Genomic DNA, 26643 nt, shown 5'->3' with positions numbered 1-26643 from the left:
GTATACAGATTAAAACCCAGTTTTACAAAACCGTCCCTGAGAGCACCACTTTCATTAAAAATGCCCCTTTTAGCAGCTGTGACCTTGTTAGATCATCATCTTCATAAAACCTCATTTGTAGACTTTGGGGGAGGAGGGAGAAAATCAAGGGAAGTAACTCCCAGCATTTAAACCTGTAAAATCAGCAAAATCCTGCTTTTATGTACACTTGTTTCTGCTCTCCTCCATGCCAGAAATTTGCATTCACTGCAAGAGGACTTGCATGAGCTTAGTCTGTCCCATACAGTAAGGCTTTGAAGTAACTAATGATTTTAGAAATTTAAACAGTGATGATATAAAATGCATCTTTTTTCAGTGACACTTACTAGAACCCTTCTGAACTGTGCAATTCTTTGAGGCTCTAGAGCCAGCCACTGCAACACTAACTCTCTCTGCGACTTGCTCTGCGTGCCAGAACACTAACATTTGATTGGAAAAGAATTAGTTTACAGCGTGGAAAAAGCTACAAAGCAACTGCTACCTATCTAGATTTGGGCTAAGACTTTTCAAGAATGGTTTAGACACAGAACACTAAGGAAATTCATCTTACCCTTGGGACTTGAAAAACTGTAATAGCATTGGATCCGTATTAAGCCTCTGCGCAACTGTCTTTGCAACCTGCAAACACATTTTTGGTAAGCTCTGAATTATTTCTAGTTATGACACTTCTCTACAATCAGTCATTCATTATGCATCAAGAACATTATGCTACTGAAATGGAGACCCACTATGTCTGCTTCCCCCAAGGCAAAATAAACTAGTATCTTCAGCTTTTGAACAGTTGACACAGAACAATACACTAGAAAAAAATGAGGAAGCTGTTTTATTACAATAAATCACTGTCACCAAAAGGCCACAAAATCCACAACAATAGCTCTTTTGTGGGTTTTGTTCATTTTTTTTGTTGTTGTTTGGGGTTTTTCAATTATAGTATTATTGGGGAAATAAGTAAGACTTGCTCTTTGAAAATTCCCATTGTTCTTCAATTCACTCCAAGGAAGTTAGTTGTCTGGGTAATATCACCACGTTATTCCCATCCATATATTTCATGTCACTGCCTCGCCAAAAGCAAGGGGGTTCTCTGTCTATTTTCCCCTTACCAAAATCAGCTATAAAGAACTTAGACTTCAAGTAAAAATGAAAAGCGAGTTGCTGAAAAGCAGACAATGAGAACTGGATAGCAAAAGCCATCCCTGACCTCCCCCTGTATAAGCAGGCACTCAAAGTTCCTGCCTTTGGTGACAGAAAATAAACCTGTCTGTTTTAAAGTGATCTTTTTGACACCGATAAAATCAACTGCCGGAAAACTGTAGGGAGCCAAATCTACTCAGGCTCCTAACAGATCAGACCTTTCCCGCCCCCCTCCAGTTTCATTGTCCAGTTTTCCTCTTCTAAACACCCGCAGTCATGCTTTACGACTTTATGAAGACAACAGGTTTGACCTGTCAGTGCCACTGGGCATTAAACAGCATTGTGTGGAGAGAGCAGTACATTTCAGTCTACAGAATGAATATTGTTGGTGACATTACAAGCAGAAAATAGGCATCACTAGATCCCAAGCTATTTTTCTTTTAACAGCTAAGTAGCTAGAGCAGATTTTACATGTCACTTCAAAAGCAAATGTACAATTTTATTAGAATATTGTTTCCCTGACAGAGCAAATAGTGTAGCAAGAAATAATCCTATTGTTAAATATCTCATTATTGATCAAACAAGGGGTTTTTAGAATATTTTTTTTTCCTCACAAGCATTAGTGTCTTCCTTAAATTTATCATTACCACCATGCAAGAAGTGTACAAGAACAAATTAACTCTTTTCTAGAACTATGTGTAATGTGCTTGAGAACTAACTCACAAGTTACTTTCAGAACAAGGAAACAGAATCAGAGAAACCAATAGGACACATGCCTGAAAGTAATTCATCCTATTGGATAAAGTAACAACAAAGCCTGGGTCGTTGGGGATGGTTTTATCACAGAAAATGACATCCACACGATGATAGAGGTCTCGGAAGTATTCTTTAGCTGTTGGTAGCTCACTGTTATCATTTTCTGGGTCATCCCTACAAAAGCAAACAAACGATAATACCATTACACATCACATTGTTACACATACAAGCAGTCAGGGCTTTTAAGAACCTGTTCTACAGTAGTCAGCAACAGTTGAGAGATACAGAAGTAACGTTTAGAAACCTTTTTAAAGAGCCACTGCTCGTACACAGTAGAACTAATACAGTCAGTAGTGACCCACACCCCTGAGTATATTTCTGCGCAGTGCAAGGGCACTTGCACGCTGTGCTTGCTCATTCGGCGATCTGGCAATCCTCTGAATCCAGTCGTTTCTCAGGGGCATCCACGCAGTACTCATCCCTCCCTCCCACCCTGGCACATTACTGCGTGTCTGTGAACGCTGCCACGGCTGTACACTCCTGTATTAACTGCCTTGCAGAGGCCAGCTGCACAACAGCACTCCCTGAACCTCGGAAGCAAAGCAGTCAGCACAGACGCTGGTTTGGGTCACTACTGACTGGTACCCCTATCTTCTCAGCAGAGAAATAGCACCAGGGTACAAGCTGTGCACTTACCCAGGAATCAGCAGCCAGCCAAAGGTGCATAACACCAACTGGGTCAACAGGGAATGCGAGTTCCAAGGCATGACATGAGAAATACATTCATCTCACATAATCTGGGGTAAGAGTGCTGAAGATAGACTAGCTGGCTTCCACCCACTGTCAGCCCATGGAGAGAAACAGAGCAACACAGTTGGGTGTGACCATCAGGAGTGAGAGCATGGAAATGCTGATTTATAGCCCTGACATGCTTATGAAAGATCCCTTTGGATAAAAGATGCAGGAGTTTTCCTTTCGCCTTGGAGAAAACTCCACTTGAAGCACCAGTACAACTATGAGTTGCATATGGTCAGGCAAAGTGGGAGCATCTCCCCACTGCAGACCAACATGGAACTTACTGTGAGCACGAGCAAAAGGAAAGAAAGGGAAAGCAGTTTAGTTTAGCTCTAGGCTGAAAGGAGCTCCAAGCAAGAGCCTTGTACAGTGGTAACGGAACTGGGCCCGAGACATGAAATGTTGGTAGGCTCTTCAGTCTCTACGTTACAGTGGCTTCAAGTAAAAAGCTGCATAGCTCAGACACATCACTGAACCCCACTCTTTGGCAATATTAAGACCTATTTTAGGTTAATAGTTTTCTAAACTAGGATGAAATCTTCTTTTTCTTAAATAATGTGGCATGTGATAATTAAAATATTACAAATATCTTTCACTTCCTCTTTGAATGAACAAATGAGAACTGCTGAGAACATGTCTACTGTTGGAAAACTAAACTTTGCTTTTGTTAAAAACACTAAGTTAAAGGAAGTTCTGCTTTCAAAGTGAACCAGGTGAGTGAACTGCAATGATAAGCTGTCCCTTAAAATACATACTTCTGAAAAACTATGATGTCGCCATCCATGAGTTCATCAAGAGCTTTATCGAGAGATACATCATAGTCTTGAATCCTTTCTGTTAAATTGGGTTTAACTTCCTGCAATAAAGAACAAAAACTGTTGATCACAGAATAAACAAGAGACAAATAAACATCACAATATTGAAGAAATCAGATAAGGTAACTTGAACTTCTTCCAACTGAAAAAAAATGGACAAATATGTGCGTATGTATAAATATATGTAAATTAAATATAATCTTAGCTAAGGTCCAGATATATCTGCTATTGACAAACCTGGCTGCTCATTTTTACCTTTGGAGTCTCACTCAAGTTATTTTAATTTTCATAAGTATTTTATCATGCAACATTACCTTGTTAGCACTGAAAATTTTTCAGAATTCGAGATTAATTTTCTACTGATGAAGAACACTGATTACGCTCACTTATTTTAATAGTGCAGAACTTCTGTACAGCAACTCGCCTTTTTTTTTTTTTATAAGGCACATTAAAAATTCATATATTATAAAATATCCATTTGCACATTACGTATTTATACTCGTAGGTTGAAGTCCTGGGATAAAAGCACCTGTCTAAACAAACTGGAATCGAACTGCAACCCTGACCTGCACAGGGTAGGAGTAGCTGACAGTTCTGCTTTTTAGGATGGAAGTGTGCACGCTCCCCTGGTACCACCAGAGAGAGCAGCAGGACTGCTAACAGAAAACGCAGTAAAAAGCAATTCCTTGTTACTACTATAGCAAGGACTTGGCTTTGGCAAGATCTGCATCTTTGGCACTCAATAAATACAGCAGTTATAAAGATTTACTATGTCTGTGTTTGGGCAGAAACATGTTAGCAGACTAAGTATTTTGTTTGCTCACTTCTGACTTAGGGAAGGAAGGAGAAGATTCAACCTCTTCTCAGCTCCGCCAAGGGGGCCCTGAAAATATGACGGCCAGTAACATTAGCAACATCAGCTCCTCTAACACTGCAACTCAGAGGATGTGCACAGATTTAGTACAGCAAGGCTGCTCACATAGGACTTCATGCAAAGATTTCTTGTTTTTAAAGCCTCACTCTTCTAGTTATTTAATTTCAAACCTGTTTTGAAGTAACTATCTGCTGATACCCTCTTGCAGCAGTGTAGACTTCAAAGCTACGGGTTACAGGGTGCTCATGATTTATAAATTACCATTGTTAGAAGCAACCTCTTTTTAATAAAATACATCTTTTTATCTAGTTATAGCATGCAAAAGACAAAAATGTAACAAGTCTATCAATCCAGACCTCATAGAGGATAAGGTTAGTTTCTTGTGGAAATCCTGCTCTCTCACACATAACTGGAAGCAAGTCACCTATTGGAAAAGAAAAGGAATATGAAATGCACTGCACTTTAACTCTTGCAAAAAGGAGAAAATCTGTTTTTCTACCCCAGCCAAATAATTTAAAAATGTCTAAGAAAGAGAGCCTTCCAGGTTAAAGCTTCCCTTACTGACATTCAAGGCTTCCTTCCACTTCATCTGAACAACAACCACCACATGTGCAAGGCCATCCAAGATCAAAGAGATGAAGTAACACTGTTTCTTCCCCAGAGAAAAATTCTCATGTCTTTAACAAAAATAACTGACAGGTAAAATACAAAATTAGCAAGCATGTACAAGTCCACACTCAAAATGACAAATCAAAGTATTTTTACTCAGTGGACATTTGCTGAATACTTTAAATGGACCCCTACAAAAACCAAGGCTCACGCCCAATTCACTCTGAGCAGCTGCTCTCAAGCTGTGAAAAGTTGTACAAGAACTGTTTTTAAAGCTATTGCAGGAGTAAATTCCACAAAAAAAATCTTGAAATGGAAGGAGAAACTGGAGAGCAATATCAAATCACAAAGCTTTACAGGAAGTCTGAAACAGCTGCTTATGTTCAGCAACACCTGGTGACATTCACCAAGCTTCTAACAAAAAAATAACTGACAGCCCATGGTGTATTAAGGCAACGCCCTCAGCCTTGTACCAAAAGTTTACTGATACAACAGGGGGAAGACAACTGTTAGGTGTTGTGAGAAATTAGAATTTCTTTCTGTGGCATACCTTTGATTTCAATGATTAAAAACTAATAATAAAAGAAAATAAAAAGAGATCTGAAAAAGTCAATTATAACAATGAAATTGAATTTTAGAACTCACGTATTTTACAGGATATAGGTGTGTAGATATGTCCACAATAATTCAAACTCCGAGTCTTCGGATCATACATCTTCAGAAACAACATTACATCATCTACAATTTAGAAGAAAGGATTTAATTTTAAGTAAGGCTTAATAGAGTATGTGGGGAGTGTGCGGGTGTGTGTATGGAAACCACATATATATTTTTCTTTAAACAGTAATAAAGTTGTCTTTGATTTATTAATTTGCTTAATGCCCTTAAAATATTCTTAAATGCTGTATTTTTATAAATCAACTAGATACATATATAAAAATTTATTCAGTGATTCTAAAAACACATGAAACGTCTTACACTTGGAGAAATGAGGGAAAAACCGTATGTGAAAAAAATTATTTCAGCAGTGTAGTTTGATGGGCACATCAATGTCATCGTTGGAAAAAGAAGCACACAATGGTTTCTGAGATATACCCAGAATAAAAGGGTTTTGTATTTACTCAAGCTTTAGCACATATGCTTACGATCTTTATCAAACTTGGGTAATGTTGCTCCAGTAGCAGCCATCTCTGGATCCACTGTTTCCAAAAATATTGTCCATGGATTTTCATTGTCACTGAGCTCAATCATCTATGTAGAAAGATGTGGAAAAAAAAATTCTCTGGAGAATATAATATAACCTAATATCTGCATTTTCATCAGATACAAGAACTTTATGACATTCTATGAGTGGGAGATTTATTTTTTTTAGTTGCATTAACGACAGCCAGTTTATGAAGTTTTTTAAGAGAAACAATGAGATAAAAGCACAAATAAATTTTAAGAGAGGACAAATAGTAAGCTTTATTTAAAATGGACCTATTTCTTTTTAATTTAAAAACTATATCAACAGGTATCTTTATGATGGCAAAAAAATTACTTCACTTTAGAAGTTAACAGGACAGTGAAAATAATCACTGTTTTCTCTGGTATTTAGACACAATGTTTTACATTTTAAACACCACATTTCATTAAATCCAGAGCTTCTGCCCAAATAATGGAGGTCTCAAAGACATTTCTGTTTGAAATTAACACAACAATCCCAATCACACCTTTATTCATGGAAGAAAAATCATGCACCACACTCCTCCCTCCTATCCAAATCAATCCACTAAATCTCATCTCTTCAAGTATCAGACTTTACCAGATACAGGTTAAATTAAAGCTCTGAAAAATCTGATGTCCCAAATGTACACATTTTTAAAGAGAACTCAAATTCATGGGTGATGTACAGAAATAATGTCCTCTGTCAATGAATACTTACCGTTTTATTGCCATCTGCTTCATTATCTAACATTGCAGGTCTTTTTGTTCCATTACTTCTAGCTTGCATGGGCCATAATCTGATTTGATCCTGGGGAAATCCCTAAAATAAATAATTGTGACAGGAAACAAATAAACAAACAGGCTAAGATACTTTTATTAAACTCAAACAGATCTTTTAAAAGGTCTAAATTATAACTGCTGCCAACACCTGGAGAAGATAAAGACCATGAAGCAACCATAGTGTAATAAAATGAACACATTCAGGTGCAGAAAACTTACCATTGTTTGAGAGAGATTTTGAACAAACTCTGTAAGCGTGGAGTTTTTTAATACTTTGAAAACAGTGTATTTCACCTTTTCTTCGTCATACATATCATTGCCTTGGTGACCACAGAACTGATCCTCTGCCACTATCTGAAAAATTACATTTAAAAGGTTACTATTCGTATGAGCTCAGCTTCTCATGAGGCTTTACTACGCAATGCAACCAGCTCTCTGAATGGAGTGGCACACTGCTAACACGACTGGTGTTCTCATGGAAAAAATCTGAAAGTACACAGACTATACTGAAATTGAAAAGTTATGATTGATAGTCAAATCAGTGGAAGTAATTAAAATACGCTAATTCTTACAAATCTCGAACAATTAAAAACCTGTTGCACTTAGATCCCAATCTTGGAAACGTGCTCAATGTTGGCAAAAGAAGGCTACATATTTATTTTACTGGCGTAAGGCACGGAGGCTGGCTTAAAAGTGTTTCCTGTATCTCCCGCAGCTCCCACGCATTCTTGGATAAGAGAAAGACAAAAGGTGTAACTCTGCCAGTCTCTCCACTGAAAACAGCACCGCTGTACACACAACATAGAGCAAGCTAAACTTCACTGATACCTCTACTTACAGACACCGGAAGGATGATGCAAGGAAGCATGGAGGCAAACGGAAAATGGGTTCTACTTTCCTGTGCCAGATGGGCTCTGGAAAGAGCCATAAATGTGGTTCCTTACGGCAATTCATAACAATCTAGTCCATCTGGCTTTTCCGAAAAGATAATTGCAAATATAAGCACTCTCTCCTCCTACTTGAGCTGAGTCTGGCAGTAGTCCAGGCCTGCAGCCTATGGCTTGATACATTCTAATTTTAGAAAATAATTCCTGAAGGAGATAAGTGTGGTGGCAGAGCAGCCGTTTAGAATAACCTGAGGTCCTTCCCCTTTCACCTGAACTTACTATTTCTACTCACAAGCACATAACTTCTAGAGAAAACAAGTGTCTGTAACACACAGTACTGTCTGTTTCATGAGGATTCACTGCATATGTAAATATACTTACAAGCTCTAAAATTGTAATCTCACTTCAAACACTACTTCCAAACACACACCCCACCCCACAAAAAACCCCAAACCCAATCAATCAAGGTTTGTCTTGGGTGGCTCAGTATTATGAATTTTAATGGTAAGGTAGTTGCAACTTGATCTGTTTCAAAAGCTGACCTGCACTTGCATATAGAGGTGAGCTTCCTGCCTCTCCTTCCTCTTCTGAGCTTCTATCCTTTTCTCTTCTTGTAGCCTTTCTACGAGCTGCTGAGGAATATCATGGTCTGTGACAGGCTGTAAAACTTCACCTACAAAGCAGATTTTGTGATGTCATTTCAAGATCTACATCCAACAGGGTTTTCTTCATACATGCTTGACTCTCCTCTGATTTGAAGTCAAAACTGGCTTTTTTTATCTTTTAATTAAAAACATGGTTTGATACGATCATGTTTTGGCAAAAGCAGCATTTTCTATCCCAAGCCAAAATGCACTACCTCCATAAAATATGAATCTTAGACTTCCAAATTAAATATTCATTTCAGGATTTAAAAAATATTTACCACCACTCATTTTTTTAGTATACTTATATCTGCATATTTACAATCCATTGGATTTAGCTTCCATCACTTTAGTTCACTAATTTTTCCATCCTATAAAACAATCAAGGCTGAAGCACTTCGCAGACACACAGTCTTGCCTTACTTTGCTAAGACAAGATGACACTGGATTAGCACACACTTTTCAGAAGTGAGAAAAAGGCTGGTTGATCCCACGGCACCTATAAATTCCAACTATAACTAACAAGCCCCTTCATATAGGAAAGCTGTCAAGAATTCAGAAGCAAATTATAGTCCTAAATTCCTGTATGTAAATCTAACTTGGAACACACGCAGAGCATACATACTTAATTTTGATTCCCTGATGTAAACCAACATGTACGCGTTCGTACAGTGTCGTACGGATAAGTCATCGTCATGCCCTCCATAGTTGTGTTCAATCGCCTCTTCCTTTGTACATCTTGATACAACATCGTCATCAAATTTACACCACTAGAGAGAAAATCTTACATAAATATGATTTTACACACAAAGACATGTTCTTGAATGATAAATTAATCCTATTCCTGGCATGTCTTTCACCTCTTTGAAGTAACTAAAATTGCTCTTCAAGCAGCGTGAGTTTTAAAAAAAGTCTACTTCAGTGTAATTAGAGGTACCTGCCACTTGCACTCAGCATGAGGAAGAACACAAATACCGAACCTTTACTGAAATATTTGGACACTGTACACTGAGTATCAAAAGCCCAACAATTATTCAAAAAACTTTCTCTTAAGCCTGTTATTCAAATATCTAACATTTCTGTATGAATCTGAGAACTGACCTTATTTGTTGTAAAATAAAAAGCAGTGATGCACAGGATATCTGGTAATTATTTGTACATTAATTTACAGCCAATTTTAAATTAAAACAACCATGCAAATTAAGAATGAAAGACAAATAGCAGTAAACTCACAGCAAAATCTGACTTCTACTGTGAAGAGTCATGTACATGCAAAACCAGCCAGGCTCAAGGGAAGAGGCACCTGACCTATAAACGTCCAATCTAATAAAGTCACCTAAACCTGTAACAGTGGGACATGGAGAGGTACTGAACTTCTGAGTCACAGAAACATCTGAAACACTCATATTTGCCTCAGCATAAAGTCAGCCTGAGAAAAAAAAATGCTGAATAAAATTTGGTTGCAGTAGAATGTCACCACAGACACATAACACTGAAGGGATTCCCTTAGTTAAGTCTTTTGCCAAAAGCCAACAGCAAAGGTGAAGCTGCCTCTCTGAGGAAGGGAAGTGATTCTTTAGTGCCTCCAAATGCAGGCTCCTCCCTAAAGAGCAAAAACTAGGCACAAGGGCTGCTGGTTTTCTTTTTGTAGACACAAAGTAATTTTCCCAAATGCATTAGAATATGTACCAAATGAGTATCAAGCTAAGAACAACGTGGAGAAGTCAAATCCCTGTGTGACGAAGCCAGTGGGAACAGAAGAGTGAACAGCCACTCTCCTGTTAGGGAACAAAAATGCCCAAGACCTGCCCGTTATGAAAACGGCCAGCATGTATTTCCAACACAGGTATGTTTAGGTGCTTTTCAGTACTCACTTTGCCATCGCCCTTTGGATTTAAGTAAACAACGTAATGTCCGCCATGGTTATCTCCACTGTGTACTAGAACTGCGTGAAGAATGTAATTCGCAGGATCTTTTGGATCCGTTTTTTGCAAAAATTCATCTAGTGGCAACTGTTCAGGAAACTCAAACCTAGTTTTGGAAAGAATTAAGACAATTGTAGTCAAGAGAGACGCATGCTATTACGCAGGACATCAGTACTTACTGAACAAGCTACTGTGACAATAGCACAGTGTCTGGGGTACACTGCATACAGTGGCAGATTTTATACTCTTTTAATATGGAATGCAAATAATCTCCACAAGCACCCCTGAAAAAGAATGCCCTCAGTAACAAGAGTGAGAGCACTCGAACTGCAATAGTGCTGGTTTGGATTCACGGTGACAAGGGAAAAGTTCAAAACCTGTTATCTCCTAGTACACAAATACAGCTTTTCGAGCAGAGCTACCGCTGGACTGGAACGTTATTCTGACATCTCTTTCTGCTGCTGCAGCCTCACCTTCTTGGTGAGAGGGAAATCGTTGCAATACAGATCTTGTTTACCTATCTCCTTCAGAGATTATCAGCCGCTACTTAATTAGTGGGCATGGAAACAGAGAGAGGGAAAGCAGAGGACTACTTTTCATCCTACTTACTCTTGTGGCAGCCTATGGGAATGTACCAACTTTCCATACATGGCACAAAGAACGTTCCACAGAATGTTAGAAGTCGCACTCACTTGTTTCACATGCAAAGCAACGGCTACTGACTATCTGACTAAATGACTATCTGAGTATTCAAGTCGCTACTGACTATCTGACTAAATGACTGAGTATTCAAGTTTGTCATTCAGAACCATTCAATCCCCGCACCTTCTGGAGACCTCCACCATGTGTGACTGCACACACCTTCCACTTGGAGTTGATTCAAAAATAGCATTTTGGCACGTTATTTTTGGTAAAATACATTTACAGATCCAAATTGTATGACGAAAAAAAAAAACCACCAAGAAAAGCAAACAAACACCACCACCCCCCCCACTTACCTATCATTTATCTTGATGTTTTGGTCAGTCTGAGGATCATACATAAATCTCATCAGCTGTAGGTGCAATACTGGTGGCAATGTTAGGAACTTCACCCCTTTCTCTGCCTCCTAGACATTTTAAAAGGAAGAGGGTTGAAATCGCAAGATTCTTAGCAACTCAAAACACTTGTTTGCTTCTCTTCCTATGGACTTTCACTTGTCGCTTGACAATACAATCTGCACCAAAGAACAGCTCAGAACATGGGTGGAAACTATCTTGGGGCTGCACGAATCCACCTATGAGCTACTCCAGTAACACAAGACCTCAGTTTATGTAAATTTAGGCCATTCATACAGGCACATGTGAACACCTCACTGCGTTAAGAGCAAGTTACCTGTATAAACAAAATTAAAAGAGAACATGGAGGCAAACTCCTCATTTTTGATCAATTAAGAATGTTATGTTCATTGTGTCCTGCCAACACGTATTTGGCTACCATGCCACGCCTTCCCAAGAACAGCTAAGAACATACAGAACGTTACTGAAAAAACCTGGCGTACGGAAGCTGCAGAAGTAAACTTTAGTAAAACAACATCTTTTATGAAGGATTTCAGCTTCCTACAGCGGGTGCAGCAAAGTGCAGCTGAAAAGCTCAGAAACGTGTGCACACACATAAATGTTTAAAACTCCATGGGTTCACTTGGTGTTCTTGTTGATGACACAAAAATGACCTCTCTAGAGTTACTTTTAGAACGATGATGCTTTTTTTCCCAGACACACAGAACAGCAGAGTACTTTTAAAGGGAGAACTTCAAAGCCTTGAGATCAGTAGAAGTTAACCACTGTAATCACTGAAACACAGGTATAAACCCAAAACTTACAGCTAATTAGCTTGTTTTAAAATCCAAATTCCGTTTTAAGAAACAGCAATTAAGAGGAGCTACATAAAAGCTTGTCTAAGGAGAAAAATCAGCAAAATCAGTTGATACAACCCTAGAATGGGTTTTGCAACATTTTTTGTCTACCACAGCGTTCTTAAGTCATATTTTCAAGGACAGATGAATAAAATCTAAAACCAAATTAAAAAAAGAAAAATACCTGCAAGCCATGTTCTCCTGCATCGTACTTGTTGTCACCATCCAACTGTTCAACTGCAACGTAGTCAATGAAAGACTCAAAAACTAAATGAAAAAAATATTGGGAAATTGTAGGGAAGAATAAAAATCTAAGTTCACTTTAGAACTTAGGTTTAAAATTGTATTAATCAAGTAACATATTAAGACACGAGAGTTTGTTTTTGAATATTTGTCTTTATTAAAAAAAACCTGGTTTTATATTGCTTAAGTGTCAAAAAACGCACTGGATTGTAGGGGCATACGTAAGAATATCAACAGATTTTAAAATCACAGTTACAACTGTCTGCCAAATCTCCTATTTTCACCTTGCAACTGTTAAGTATCAAGCTAAATGATTCTGTTTGCTGGACTCTTATATGTCCTTTTTCGTGTCTTGTATGCCAAGTGTACTTGGTAACGTGATAAGGGACCACTGCTGTTACAATTAGTTCATTCTTTTTATTTGCTTATTACTATGGCCAGGTCTAAACAAGAATCTATTTCCTCCAAGTTCATCTTCACATACAAATCACACCTCCTGTGACAACACTACTGCTATCACCATGGCACAGCATGCACTTCTATGACACCAGGAAAACTCCTGATGTTCCTGGAGTTTATGACAAGGTATCAGTGAGACTTATGAAGGAAGGAGGAGGGAAGAGAAATGGGAGAAGGTATAAAAGGTATCATAAGCAAAAATATTTTCTGCAGAATATGTTTTCAGTGAGGTTACAGAGACTCTTTCCTCTGAAATGAAAGCAAGGCTATTTCAAAGTCTGAGCAACAACAAACACATTTGAAATCAACAGGCACTAAAGATGTCCAACACGTTTAAGCATTCGATTGGTGCATATCTCAATGTATCACTTACTATTTTTCTTTCCCTTTATACTTAGCTGGATGTCATAGTAATCTTCTATTCGTTCAGATCGGTAGTCTACATGTTTGCATTGAATGTAAGACTGTAAACAAGAACCAAAAACCAAAGAGTTTCAGTGTATATAAGTACAAAAGCAACTGTTTAATTATTTAAAAGTAAACAAATACATACCACCATCTTCCCTCTGAACAATTTAGGAATAGTGCCTTCTACACATGTGCCTTTCATTTTGTTTTCCACATTATCAAGCAGCTGTAAGAAAAATTGAATTTTTTACACAGAATAAACTTTCAGGTTTTAAATTTATTCATCACACACAGGTGACTACTCCACTGACTGAACTCTAAGTTACTTGCATAAAAATGAAATTTTAGTCTACTTGTACTGGCATCTCCTTTCTAGTCCTTTAAATCCTCCTCTTCCCCATAAAAACTACACTGAGGACTACTCCAGCTACATTCATTCCTTTGAGTGTGGAAATCCTCACCAGTGTAACGATGCATTTGCATCTTCAAAACTGCATTTCTCTCCAGAGCTATGTAAGGACCACTAGCACACATTCCGTTTATTTTCAGCTTTCCTCATCCTTTACAAATTCCTCACCCACAAAAGGCCACAATCAATCACATTCTCAAAGAGAAATAAACCAAGGCAAAAACTCTACGTCTTAGAGACCTAATTTAAAATAATCAATGTAAAAATTACTCGGATTGTTACTAAATCATATTATATATACACAATATCAAGAGACAACACCATGCATCACAAATCAGTGAGAAATAGTAAAAACATACCACTCGACATAATTCCTGGACATCATGTTGCATGAAGCTGTCTAAAGTTTCCCACCTTTGTAAGGCAAATTAATATAAAATTACTATATTATTAAAAAAAAAACCCCAAACTTACAGCTCAAAGACATTTTTATGATTTCTTTGCAGATCAAGAATTTAATACACAGCAAGATGTAAAGACTCTGAGGTTCAGTACTGGCTGATGCACAGGGTTTTTAGTTCTGTAGCATTTCCTTGCAGGAAGAAGGGGCAGTGAACTTGTGGGATATTTTGGCAGCTGTTCTGTGCCCGCCTGCCTTCTCTCTGTGTGGGTCTGGGGATGTGGACTGGAAAGGCAGCCAGACCCAGCCGAAGAGGCCAGGACCAGGCTGCTGCTAGCAGAAGAGTTCTTCCTGTCTACAACCTAGTCAGTTCACATCAAAAACATGCTTAAGAAAAGGCCTGGGAGCATTTCAATGCTGTCAGAATAGTTTCCGCAGCATGCTTCTAGCTGCCTCTCTTCTGAGGGCCCCTCAGGTGCAGTCAGGTAGCGTTCAGGGATTATTTCAGCACATGAAAGGAAGTAAATGGATTTATAGGAAATACTGGCTCCTTTGTGCTCATGTAAACAGTTAATCCTGGGCGCACAGGAACTCCAAGGATGCAAGGAGGCATCCAGCTTCCTGAACTGCCCATGTGCAAACAGCTGAAAGGAGGGGTGAGAGCAACAATCTCTAAACAACTCGCAGCGAACGTGGCGCACTGCAACAAGGGCATTCCGCACTACTGCCTTAAATTAAAAAGAAGCATAAAGTGGTTTTAGTCTCAGCATGAAATACTTTCTCCTATGATTTCCTAAACTTAAGCTCAAGAATTCTTTTTCACTTTAGTCTCTGACAACCTCTTTCTGCAACAGTCATCACTCCTAACCATATGAAGTAAGCCATGTTTAAGCAGGCTCCAGCTTCAGCTTAAGATTCAACCCTGGCCCTTGAGGCCACCAGCACAGGGGTGACCAGGGGCAATACTAACTTGATCTTCCCCTCCCTCTCTCTTCTCAGTGACTCACCACCACTGTCACACAGCACCGTACTGCTCCCAAAAGTTGGCAAAACAACTGTGGGGGGGGTGTGTGTGTGCACACTTAAACAAGCTGAATGAAATGACCTGTTGGGTAATTCAGAATGGTAAATAACCCCCTGACCCCCTAGGCTTCAAACACTAGCCAGCTTAAATGACAAAATCAATGAAAGAGGTTACACGTTGATATTGGGATAAAAAAGGGCTCCTTCAGACAATGGCATCGCTTTCTACAGAAAGAAGCCAAACTCGGTCAGAAACTCACAATATCCAGTAAAATGTTATGCTCTACACAGCACATAGGTAGGTCTCACAAGGTCAGAAACCCCTCTCTGATTTAAGGGAGGGGAAGACCAAATCTTCAAACATATTCAAAAATTCCTTCCCAAGAATGAAGGCAAGCACAAACACATTTTTTAAACCTTGCTCTCAGGTACAAAATTAAGCATCTACAACACCCTCAGGAAAGGTATCTTCATGTTACTAAAGATGACACAGTTGGGATCTTAACTCAAGATGAAATATTTACGATATCAGCAAGTCTTTCCAGCGCACCAGGACAGCAGGAGTTTATGTCTATATAAACCAAATATACAGTGTTCTGGTAGGAAGCGAGTATGACCAGATAAACATATACCACTATAGTTACCAATTTAATTTTGAAATTCCCCCCAAAGGTGAAAAGGAAATGTCACAAAGTTGCACAGTTACAAAGAATCTTATCAGGACAGAGCACTACTACAGGCTTTAAGTGTCCATCCCGCAGCTTCTGCTGGGACAGCTATGTGGAAAAGATGACACAAACTTCCTAACCTGCTTATAAATTTAAAAATGCCTGTCAATATTACTGTAAAAGGCTAGTCTACAAATACAGTGTGGCAAAGTAATACAAAACAGTATTTTATAACAGATTGAGAAAACCCTACTCCATGCTTGCACGATATGCAAAGAGAAGGCTTGTAAACGTTATTTTAACTTGTGCTCAACTGAAACATCAAGCTAGTTTAAAAAAAAAAAAATCAACACCCTCAATGCAGCTATATTGTATAATTCTATGTCTAGATACTCCAGATTTAAAATTACGCCCTCTAACACCTTCTCACAAGAAGTTCCACCAGACTGGAAAACATATCAGTGAAGTGGTTACTGGGCAAAAATGAAAACAAAAAGCAAGCCTTTTTGTAGATGTTTTATGGATGAAAAGAGGGTGCTAGAATGAGGGAAATGCAAAGAGTTCCTTTCTTTGGGTGTATGCTCTGACGCCTTACTAGATGCAACATACTCCTCTTAAGCTTTGAATCACACAACAGAACACAGCATTAAATGCTTCCAAATTGCACACAGGCAAAAATATGTGCATGTTTGATATGTCGCAAGAAAATGTCACAACAGTCATCAATGCAGAACAATATGGAAATGCAAATTACTGCTATTTCTCCAAATTTAAACCAGATTTATTTTTTTAAGAAAAGACATTAACAACACATGAACTGCAATATTTCAACACATGCTGTCCTTAAGTCAAATGCATCACGCAATTTTCAGGTGACGTAAAATAGAACCCTGCTACTGTCAGCCGTGTTCAACTGTGTACTGCTCCCTGCCCCAAAAACTGACTTTTGGATCAGCCGTTTTTAGTACTGAGTAAAAATAAAAACCTATCCAAGTAAACTAAGAAAAGTTAGCAATTAACATAATGCTATATTAACACTTCTCTGCACCTCTCTAAAAATAGCCTGATTTAAATAAAACCTTTTTAGAGAAAAGCTTCATGAAGCCTTTAATAGCCCAATAAATAGTCCACATTTCTGACACTTACCCAAAAGATTTTGTTAACTTTTTAGTTCCAACTGGTTTGTCACTATGTTGCAGCTCATAAAACACTCTTTGCAATGCTAAAGGAACACTTTTGGATGAATCGTCTCCTTCTGTGGGCATCATGTACACAGCCTGAAAAAGAATTTAGTTCAATTAGTATCTAAGGAAAAGCTTACTGCTCATATTGTTTAATGCATTCCTTCCTCCTCAGTGACTTCCTTCATATAACTCCATTTAGTCATCACTCCAAAAGAGTCTGAAAAAAAATCACGTACTCTACTGTAAAAACACGCAAGAGTCTGGAATGACTCTTCTTAGAGCAGAGTGGTTAGAAAGATGAGAACAACAGATTCCATTCATGGTTATTTTATCTAAGTAGTTCCCTTATTTCCCCCTAGAAAAGTAAATGCACTAAAGCATTCAACAGCTCCAAACAACTTATCGCTCCCAGCATGTCTGTGCAACCATCACAGTAGGACCAGATATACTGATCACTACTACAGGCTTTTGAAAATAACTAATTTTGTGCTGTGGCTTGGGTATCTGCGGATACAGTCAACTACAAGCGGAGAAAAACAAACCAACCAACCCAGAAAACCCCAACCACATGACACCATAAAGGGCAACAAGTGCAGAAAACCAGAAAGGGTCCACATGGAGAAGGATGTCAGAGGAAGCTTTGAGATTCCCTGACACGTTCATTCCTACTTAACGTCATCGCTGTCCAGCAAATAAACAGATTAACAGTTCAATTCACTGATTATACTGATCTGGGAGGGACTGAGAACAAAGAAATTACACAAACAGACCAAACAAGGATTAGGGTAGTTCAATAGGCACAGAAGTGAAATTTACTTTTTAAAAAGTGAACACCAGCACATCTAAGGAAAAGTAACAGCAAAGAAAAGGTATTCACAGGGAGACACTCATTTAGAAAGCATGAATGTAAAAAGAAGAGACACAGCTCTGGGAGGAAATTAGGTAACAGCACATGAAGAAATAAAGACCCCAATATTAAGTAGCATATTAGAAAATAACACAAAAATTGCCACCTGATTTTTTGCCTGTGAAACAACAGGGAATGACACATTTCTGTGAGTGAAGCATTCAGCTGGATCCTAACAGTTCTCACTCAGTTTCTGCACCAGCCTAGACTTCAGAGATGCCCAGCACCTCTAACACAGCCTGTACTTCAGTTCCCTTTACACAGAACAAGGTTAGTACGTGCAGTTCATAGTGGAATTGCTGGGGAACCACATTCATTGCTACATGAGAGCTCAGTACAGAGGTAATGGGAACCAGATGAGACAGACATTAAAGACAAAGCTGGTACATACAGAACACAGGGGACTGACAAAAAAGAACAGAAGAAAAAAGGCAAAAATTGTTTAAGAAGTTGTCAGGCCAGCTTCCTATTCCAATTCTGAATATCCACATTTTTTTTCAGAAGTACAACAACATAAATACGTAGAAGAATAATATAATAAGAAACCATCAGCAGAACAGCTACAGTAGTAAGATGAAATGAAGGAAATTATTTTCCTGAAATATCAAAGAGTTTCATAGAGCAAATCCCTTGTATTCAGACAGAATACCACTGGTTAATTATGCAACTGTAAAGCAGTATCATAGTTCACATGACTATCTTTTAAATTTAATTTCCAAAATTTAACTGTAAACAGAGACTATCTAAGGTGGAATCATGACCGAACACCCGAAACATTCAAATTTTATGGTTGTTCTTAGCTGCGAGCTACATCATTAACAGCAGTACTGACGCACATAAAGGAGAAAATGTGAATAGAAATTAGCTGGCATTGATCACAATTTCGTGTTGAAAGAGAGCCAACAGAAATCTTAATTGGTTAGGAAAACTAAGAACAGCACAGCCCCACCCTAACTGCAACCAAAAAGTCTTCCTTTGCTCTGCTTTTATTTCAAAATTTGTTTAAATTGTTTCTATAATCTAATAAATTGAAAAAAATAGGATCCTCAAAATTTGTTGCTGATGATAAATTAACTGTTGAAACTCCGTAATTGTTCATGCCATTATTTTTGCCAATCCATCATGCTAACTACCTGGCAAGCCTGGAAAAACTGAGAGAACTAAAAATAGTATTTTCTCACGTAGCTGTATCAGGTACTTTTCTAATGAGCTAAGCACTGTTGTAAGAGTTTAGTGTTTATAGTGATTGCGTCTGGAAGATAACTCTGTAGGTTCTGAACTCTGAAGGTCCCGCTCATAGAGGTACCAAGTTCAAAGCTAGGTCAAGCTGCTCGGGGTCATATCTGGTTGACTTCTGAGCATCTCCAAGAATGAAGATCCCACAATATCTCCACACATCCTAATAATTAACAATTTATTTATAACTACTACATTCTAGCTGCAATTGAATAAAAATACCCATTTTATTTCTTCTGAAATTCTCAATGTGTTACTACAAGCTAAGCATTTAACACCAAGCCTTTCTTTGGTTCTTCACTCTGTGTACATAAGCAGTATCAAAGCCCATTTCTCAAAGCTTAAGTGTTTCTCTATGCTAAAACAAACCACTTTTCAAATACGATCCTCCACAAACCTTTATTTTTATGCCTTACCCTCCCAAACTCTGAAAGCCTGACCTCGAGATCAAGGAGTGAGGTATTTTGATTCATTTGGAAAAAGGAGAATCACTAATTTAACACCTGAGAAGTCCCCTCAGGAAATGAACACAAGAGTGACAGGGACATGTACAGGCAATGGCTGTAAGCAACAGATACAGAGATGTGAGAAACATTTTAGATATTTCCATGGTAAAAAAATGCTACAGATAAGCTTAGAGTGAAGACAACTACATGAAGAAGGTAAGAAAATACTGTGCATGAAATTCCAAGGTAAAGTAAAATATACTGGATAACAGGAGGAGAGCCAGATCAAGGAGACGTGTGCTGGACCAGTATTTTTGATTTTACTAGTTATATAAAAACTTTCTGCCATGTTCTCATGAATTGTAGGACATTTTTCAAGTGAACCACCATGGAGTTTTAAAATGGGATGGATGCAGCCACAAGCACTGATGGAAATGTAGGCGCTAATGACAGACATGGAAAGACTCATGGAGCATGGTCCAAGATCAAACCTGGACCCACCCGGGTAGTTACAACTGTCCTGTGCCTAGGTGGACTATATTTAAGCACACATTTACCAGTAAAAGAGACAAATAAAGGCATGCTCTGAAGAGAAAGTTCCTTTGCTTTATTCCCTACCACTGAAGCCACCTGGTTGCTCATAAAGTGAGGTCTCATTTCAAATACCCAAGAACTTTCCATCTGTTGTCTGGAAACAGAGCAAAGAAGAAAGCTCCTCTCCATCAATCCTCACCCACGCTTCACCAGAGACTGACTTCCACAGACAGGCGCATGCCTTGGCTATTGCTCATTGCTTTCCCAGCTCTACTCCTGACAGCAACTTCTATGTTGACAAAGATCTAAATAAAGCAATAGAAATCATTATTTCTTCTAAGTAAGCAGAATTAATAATGGAATTGGTGATACGCACACTGAGGATACTACACATTTTATTTTACTATAAATTTGGTTTTAGAGGAACAAGTTCGGTCAATGTTGTAGAAATTATTTTCTTTTTTTTTCCCCACACAAGACAGCTACTGATTCTTCCTTATTTGTAATAATGACAAGTGAGTACTGAAACTGTCTAAAACTACCACTGTAGTCTGTTCTGTTTGTAGAGGCTCTGGAAACCAGAAGAATGAGCTAAGAATTGGGCATATTCAGTAGCATTTCCATAAAGGAAGCTGCAGTTACCAGGCAGTAAGTCAAGCTTTCTCATATGGTCACTATCCAGACATTAACACTCCCTAAAAGCTGTTACTTATTTGGCGTCTAGAGGAGAAGTGCAAGGGAATGCCTAAAAAGATTAGTTCATATGAAACAAATCTGTATCGCGAAAAGAATTTCTTCACAGAACAAGATTACTTCATGGTACATATTGATTTACTGACTACAAGCCAATCTTGAAAGGAACTACTCAATTGGATTAGATGTAGCTATTATAAAAACACATTCTTCTTTCAAAAACAAACTGAAGTTGTCCAAAAACATAAAACGCACAAACATTACGGGTGTTGAGTAAAAACAACAGGAATTACAATGAATGATACACTGAATGAGTAAATTATACCTCTTGCGAAAAAGGAACAAGTGTATCATGGAAAACAAGTCAAGTTTTTATTTCTTGTAGATGGCACTGGCAGGATCTCAGTTACAGCCTACTGGAGTTTGGTGTGCTATTTTTTGCATTGCTTCGGAGTGAGCAGCACATTGCAGAAGAGAAAAAAAGAAATCCCAACTGGGACATTTACAGGCCAGAGTGATATCAATAAGATGGTGGAAAATCGAAGACAGTGGAATTTAGGTAAAATCAAAATGGAAATATTGGAGAAAAGAAAGCTTAATGGAAATGTAACAACTGGTATGCACAGAAGAAAGCATAAGCCAGAAGAGTTCATTTTCACTAAAAGAGATACAGTAAGGGCAAGAACATGCAGAAGGATTAATTAGGATCAATAGGAGACTCCAGTAAACTAAATGGTGCTGAGTTACATTTTTTCCCCTGAGTACATCCCCTCTTCCAGACAGTCACCTCCAATATCAAGTCATCATTCGTGTTTTTAATCCATTAAGGCTACTGCACTATTTGAAGATGATATATTATCTAGTGTGTTTCACCTTGGGTTTGGATGAGATATTTATTAAGCTGACATTTGAAACAGTTCTTCCAGCAAAGAAATAACATCTACAGTAAATAAAACCATATGAATGAAGCAACTATAAAATTGTTTACTGAAATTATAACACTTTCCATCACTACAAAGATGCTAACCACAATAACAGAAAATTCAGCTGCATAATATAAACTGTAAGACAGAACAAATGAACTCTAGAGGTCGTACATGTTTATATTTTTACATTGTTTATGGGCTGAGAAATCATAACTGACTTCTCTATTTTAACTATTTCAAGAAAGGGAAATTACTTCCGTCTCTCATCTGCAAGTTGTGGAGTCATTCTTCCTCGTCCCCGCCCCCTCTCCCCAACAGTTCACAGCAACATAACACATCATGCAGTCTACAAAACACCCCTTAAGCTCAGATCTTGACTCCGCCTTGACACCAAACAAAAGCTTATATTCAAACCACCATAAAGGAAGCTTCCTGCACTCACAAGTAAGATGTGCACCACCACGTAAGTCACCACTTCTCTAAAGGGATGAAGGAGGCAAAAGGAACATACAGCTCTGTTTAGAAGCATTTATAAATACAACACATTGTCTATTTCAATTAGCAATCTAATTTTCTTTCACCTATTAATTACCTTTCGTAGCTGATTTGTGAAAAATAAAGTCTGTAACAAACTGTTCATGTAACAAGTTGCTCCCTGGTTCTTTAAGCCAACATATCCTGTGTGCTTCTTTGAATCCCACCTAGAAAACAGTGGTTAAAAACAAGACAGTTCTGTATTAACTAGAATACTGTATCTGTTATAAGGTAGCGCTGCTGGTAGGTATCAGCTACTCTTCATTTAAGGTTCAAATAAACTACACTTCACTACTGTCTGCCAGTAACAACAGTCTTTGCAATTACATGCTTTGTGATTTTGTTAGGTTTTCTTTTTAAGGATGTTCTATATGGCATAAAAATTATGTATTATGAAAGTGTACTAGAACCCAGGGTGTATTTTTAAGAGCAAGTCTTCACTACCACCACTTGGTTTACAAGTGACATGAAATAGAGCAACTCAGAGGAGGCAGTTTTAAAACAACTGTAAAGCAAGGCAAGTTAGACAGCAGAGCCACCAGACTGCGGCTGAAACTCTTATCAGTTGCAAGATCAGAAATGTTGAGGCTAGGTTTGCAGAGGTGTTAAATCACAAATCAATTCATTCAGAAGTTAAAGTTCCACTCTATTTTGCTGACTAATGAAAACAGAAATTTAACCTATATAAAAATCTGTGACTAACGAAAAGTATTGCCATGTGAGAATTCACCAATTAAAGGCGACAACGTGAGAATGTCTAACCAGAGCTACAAATGTTAGTATCACAAAATACTTCAACAATCTCAAACAACAAAAATATTAGAACCAAGAATGTTATTTTTAAGCCAAGATACTTACGCCACTCCATGTGGAGCATCTGCTTGAACATAGACTTCAAACGTAACTTTGTCTTCTTCTATAAAGCCTTTTTCAGGATCAGTAACTTCCTGTAAAACAGGAATGACACACAGACATGAAAACTGGAGCTTGCAACATGACTGTAGTGAAGGCACCCAGGTAGACATCACCTTCTAATTTCCAAACTTGAGCTATCAGTAATAATAAACTGAAGAAGAAAAACTGAGGGATGCCAACAAAGCTGGTTTTCAGCTTAATACACTTAATTCTTTTTCAGTGTGTCAATATAGAAAACTTGTTCCTGGCTTTTAAGATTTTGCAGTACTATTTCGATTTTCTGTGGATAATATGAGTTGGTAACCATAGGCTCCGCTTCTCCTGGACAATATTCCAGACAGATGAAAAATTAAGGGCCCAACCTTTGAAAACACTTAAAAAGCTGTCTCAAGTCAAGATAGGTCTTAGTAGTATTATTAGGGCATTAAATATCTGTACACATATACAAAGAACACATGGAAATGCAAGAAAATCTGTGTTGCTTCAGAATAATGTTGGCTATCACACAGTGAGAACAATAACCAAGCATTCAGATGTGCAAAAAACAGTAACAAGGGAGTATTTCAATCACAACATAAGTAAAAGCAATCTACAATTGAGTACAGAAATTTCTAAGAAATTGAAAAAGAATCTTAACAGCAATGACAGAAAAAAATAACAGCTTGGAGGGAAAAAAAATCCCAACCAACACATTTTCTATAGGTATCTCAGTATTCAGGAGTCCAAGTTCAAAACTGCTCCTACCGAGTAATAGATTAATCCTGTCCAACTACTTACACTCCAGGCCATGAAGTTGGAAAAGCCCCAGTCATTTTCCTTATGAAAGAACAAGTGACTAATACGACGACTGAATGATTTTTCATCATCCTTGTAGTTTATTATCTTGAGAACTGCTTGTGCATGACAAGACCATGACCTATAAATACAGAAGAAACATTCGAAACTCTTTTAAAACCAAGCTTTTTATCGTTATGAAAATAATTTTTTTGTTAGGGATCTTTGGTACATTACTTTTACATACAGGATTTTTTTTTTAATTTATTAGATGTTAAGATTGGGTTAACTGTTACTGAGGGCATGGATACCTGGGACTTTCTGAAGGCACATTATGAATGTGAAGGTGGAATGCAGATTTTCTTAGGGCAACAGTGGTGTTGAAGTACTGTCAGGCAACTGCTGGTAACAGTGGTTTAAGAGGCTAACTGCTCTCTGAGGTGAGCCATTTCTAATCTACTTCAACACAGATGGCCAGGCCAACTCAGAGTAGTCTTGGTGTCTACAGAGTGTGATGACTCAGCCTTTTGGCTAATGAAAGGAGGAGGTGGTCCTACCCTCCCTCCCACAGGACAAAACTCCCTAACACCCTAATTTTCTCAGCAGCACTTCTTTATGCCCGTTCCTGTTCAAATACATGTCCCACTTGTGTAAGATGATCAGAATGAGTACTAGTTCAGACAAGGTCTTGCCACTGGCCCGTGCAGTGGCACTACTGTTTGCTTAGCTGCACCTTGGCTGATACTTTTGAAGATCACATTATCCTTCTTCTGTGACTACTTGCGTGTGAGCCACTTCTCCTGGGACTAGTTAACACATGTACAACTTTCTTCTTTACCTCCTGCACTGAGCACTCACCTTTTTTTATAAAAATGATGGAAAAGAACAACTTATTATTCAGAGTGACCTACAAGTTGTGTGATATTTGGTGCAAGAATGGAGTTACCCCACTGGAAAGGTTCTTTCTGAGGGATCTGCACTCTAGTTGGATCCATTTAAGGAGATGCCCACCTCACACACCGCGCTGCCTCAGTGCTAGCAGTTACACACTCACACACTTTACAGGGCAGGATTGATAGCTCAGCAGGGTTAGAGTAGCTCCAGTACCACTTCCATTTGAAATAAACCCAGAACTTTTCCCATGCCAAAAAAAAGGTGAGAGACACCCCACCCCCCAGCAGTCAAGAAAATATATCTAAATTCTACCACAAACTTGTGGCTACACAAGGTACTTTTAGCTCCTCCTAAAGACAGGATTACTCTCATGCTTTGGGATTTAGAAGGCGGGGGGGGGAGGGGTGACTCTACCCTTGCACGTTTTCTTCCCTCTTGCAGAAAGCTAGGTATATTTTTTTTTAGATGTTTGTATTTCCTGCAATACTTTAAGTAGTATCAAATGAGGATTTGTACAGTAATTAAGAGTCTTACGTGGAATCAGATTCAGCATTGCACTGAAGGAAGAATCCTACGCTTTTTTGGTGTGGTCTGTCTGGGTAGAATCGTGGCATAACCATGATCTTCCATGGCAAATTCCGTACAAAGCAGGGAGGACTGAGAACTGACTCGCCCAATCTGTTGAAGCTTTCCACTGTAAACTGAAATGTTGCTTCTGATCGCCAACTTGTATCTGTAACACACACACAGAGTTATTTGAAAACCTGATGTTCTTCAATCCAAAATGTCATTTTCAAAAACAATACAATGTTTTATGTAGTGGGATATTGGAAGCAACAACAACAAAAAACACAAACAAACAAAAAACCCACCTCAAACCCTGAGAGACACTGAACTCCTTAGCAACAGGTTTCAATTTTTTCATTTTGAAAACCATTGTTTCCATTCAGGAAAACTTCACACTGAAAGACGCATTCTTTTTGTACACTGTTTTCTTAAACAGTTCTTTGGCACTAGAATTTGCTACCACTCCAGTTTCTTCTAAAGCCCTGGATATAGCAAGGCAGAGACATCAAACGCTTTACAACATAAATCACAGCCCTCTCTAACTCTTCTTCTCGTGTAGTGTCTTCACCACCCAGTGTAAGTTAACTCCTTGCATGAACCAAGCTGTGCCAAGGATTTTCACAATCTGTTCAACTACCCTATTGATACCAAGTCACCCTGTAGCTTTTTCCTGCTTGAAACAATATCTTTTCAAAAGAGATGAACCCCACTGGTTGGTGGTTGGGTTTTCTCCCAGTTTGCTGAATAACAGCTCAAGAGTAGGGTCTCTATTCTTTGTGGTAAGTGAAAATTTTAGAGATTTTTAGTGGTCTAAACCAAAGTTAAATGAGACACTGCATTTTTTTTTTCTAATAGCTTATTTTGACACACACAAACTAATTTTGCCTTCTTCCCACATCCCCAGTCCTTCCTATACCACAATCTGTTCTGCTTCTGTTTGCGTTGGGTTTGTGTGTTGGGGTTTTGGTAGCTGGAGAGGAGGGGCTACAGGGATGGCTCCCATGAGAAGCTGCTAGAAGCTTCCCCAGCTCCAAGTACAGCCGCCTCTGGCCCCAGACAGTGTCCACT

At 38.4% G+C, this 26643-nt stretch overlaps 1 protein-coding gene across 1 annotated transcript in view; it reads right to left on the bottom strand.

Annotated features, from left to right (window-relative positions):
- USP7 (ubiquitin specific peptidase 7 (herpes virus-associated)) overlaps positions 1-26643 on the bottom strand; it is a 41157-nt gene that overhangs the window by 8623 nt on the left and 5891 nt on the right. Inside the window, exons 2-22 of the mRNA XM_010148073.1 lie at positions 25543-25741; positions 24118-24256; positions 23284-23372; positions 22484-22592; positions 17112-17242; positions 14234-14288; positions 13611-13691; positions 13431-13521; positions 12540-12622; positions 11460-11569; positions 10411-10567; positions 9162-9306; positions 8435-8565; positions 7225-7359; positions 6944-7045; positions 6165-6270; positions 5665-5757; positions 4767-4834; positions 3477-3577; positions 1947-2100; positions 590-657 (exon numbers count right to left, since the gene is read on the bottom strand). Of these exons, the coding sequence (XP_010146375.1) occupies positions 590-657; positions 1947-2100; positions 3477-3577; positions 4767-4834; positions 5665-5757; positions 6165-6270; positions 6944-7045; positions 7225-7359; positions 8435-8565; positions 9162-9306; positions 10411-10567; positions 11460-11569; positions 12540-12622; positions 13431-13521; positions 13611-13691; positions 14234-14288; positions 17112-17242; positions 22484-22592; positions 23284-23372; positions 24118-24256; positions 25543-25741 (2347 nt within the window). The remainder of the gene's footprint in view (positions 1-589; positions 658-1946; positions 2101-3476; positions 3578-4766; positions 4835-5664; positions 5758-6164; positions 6271-6943; positions 7046-7224; positions 7360-8434; positions 8566-9161; positions 9307-10410; positions 10568-11459; positions 11570-12539; positions 12623-13430; positions 13522-13610; positions 13692-14233; positions 14289-17111; positions 17243-22483; positions 22593-23283; positions 23373-24117; positions 24257-25542; positions 25742-26643) is intronic.

This window comes from Eurypyga helias, unplaced genomic scaffold, assembly GCF_000690775.1.
Source record: "Eurypyga helias isolate BGI_N326 unplaced genomic scaffold, ASM69077v1 scaffold11153, whole genome shotgun sequence".
Lineage (NCBI taxonomy): Eukaryota > Metazoa > Chordata > Aves > Eurypygiformes > Eurypygidae > Eurypyga > Eurypyga helias.
This window is presented reverse-complemented; position numbering and strand designations above follow the sequence as displayed.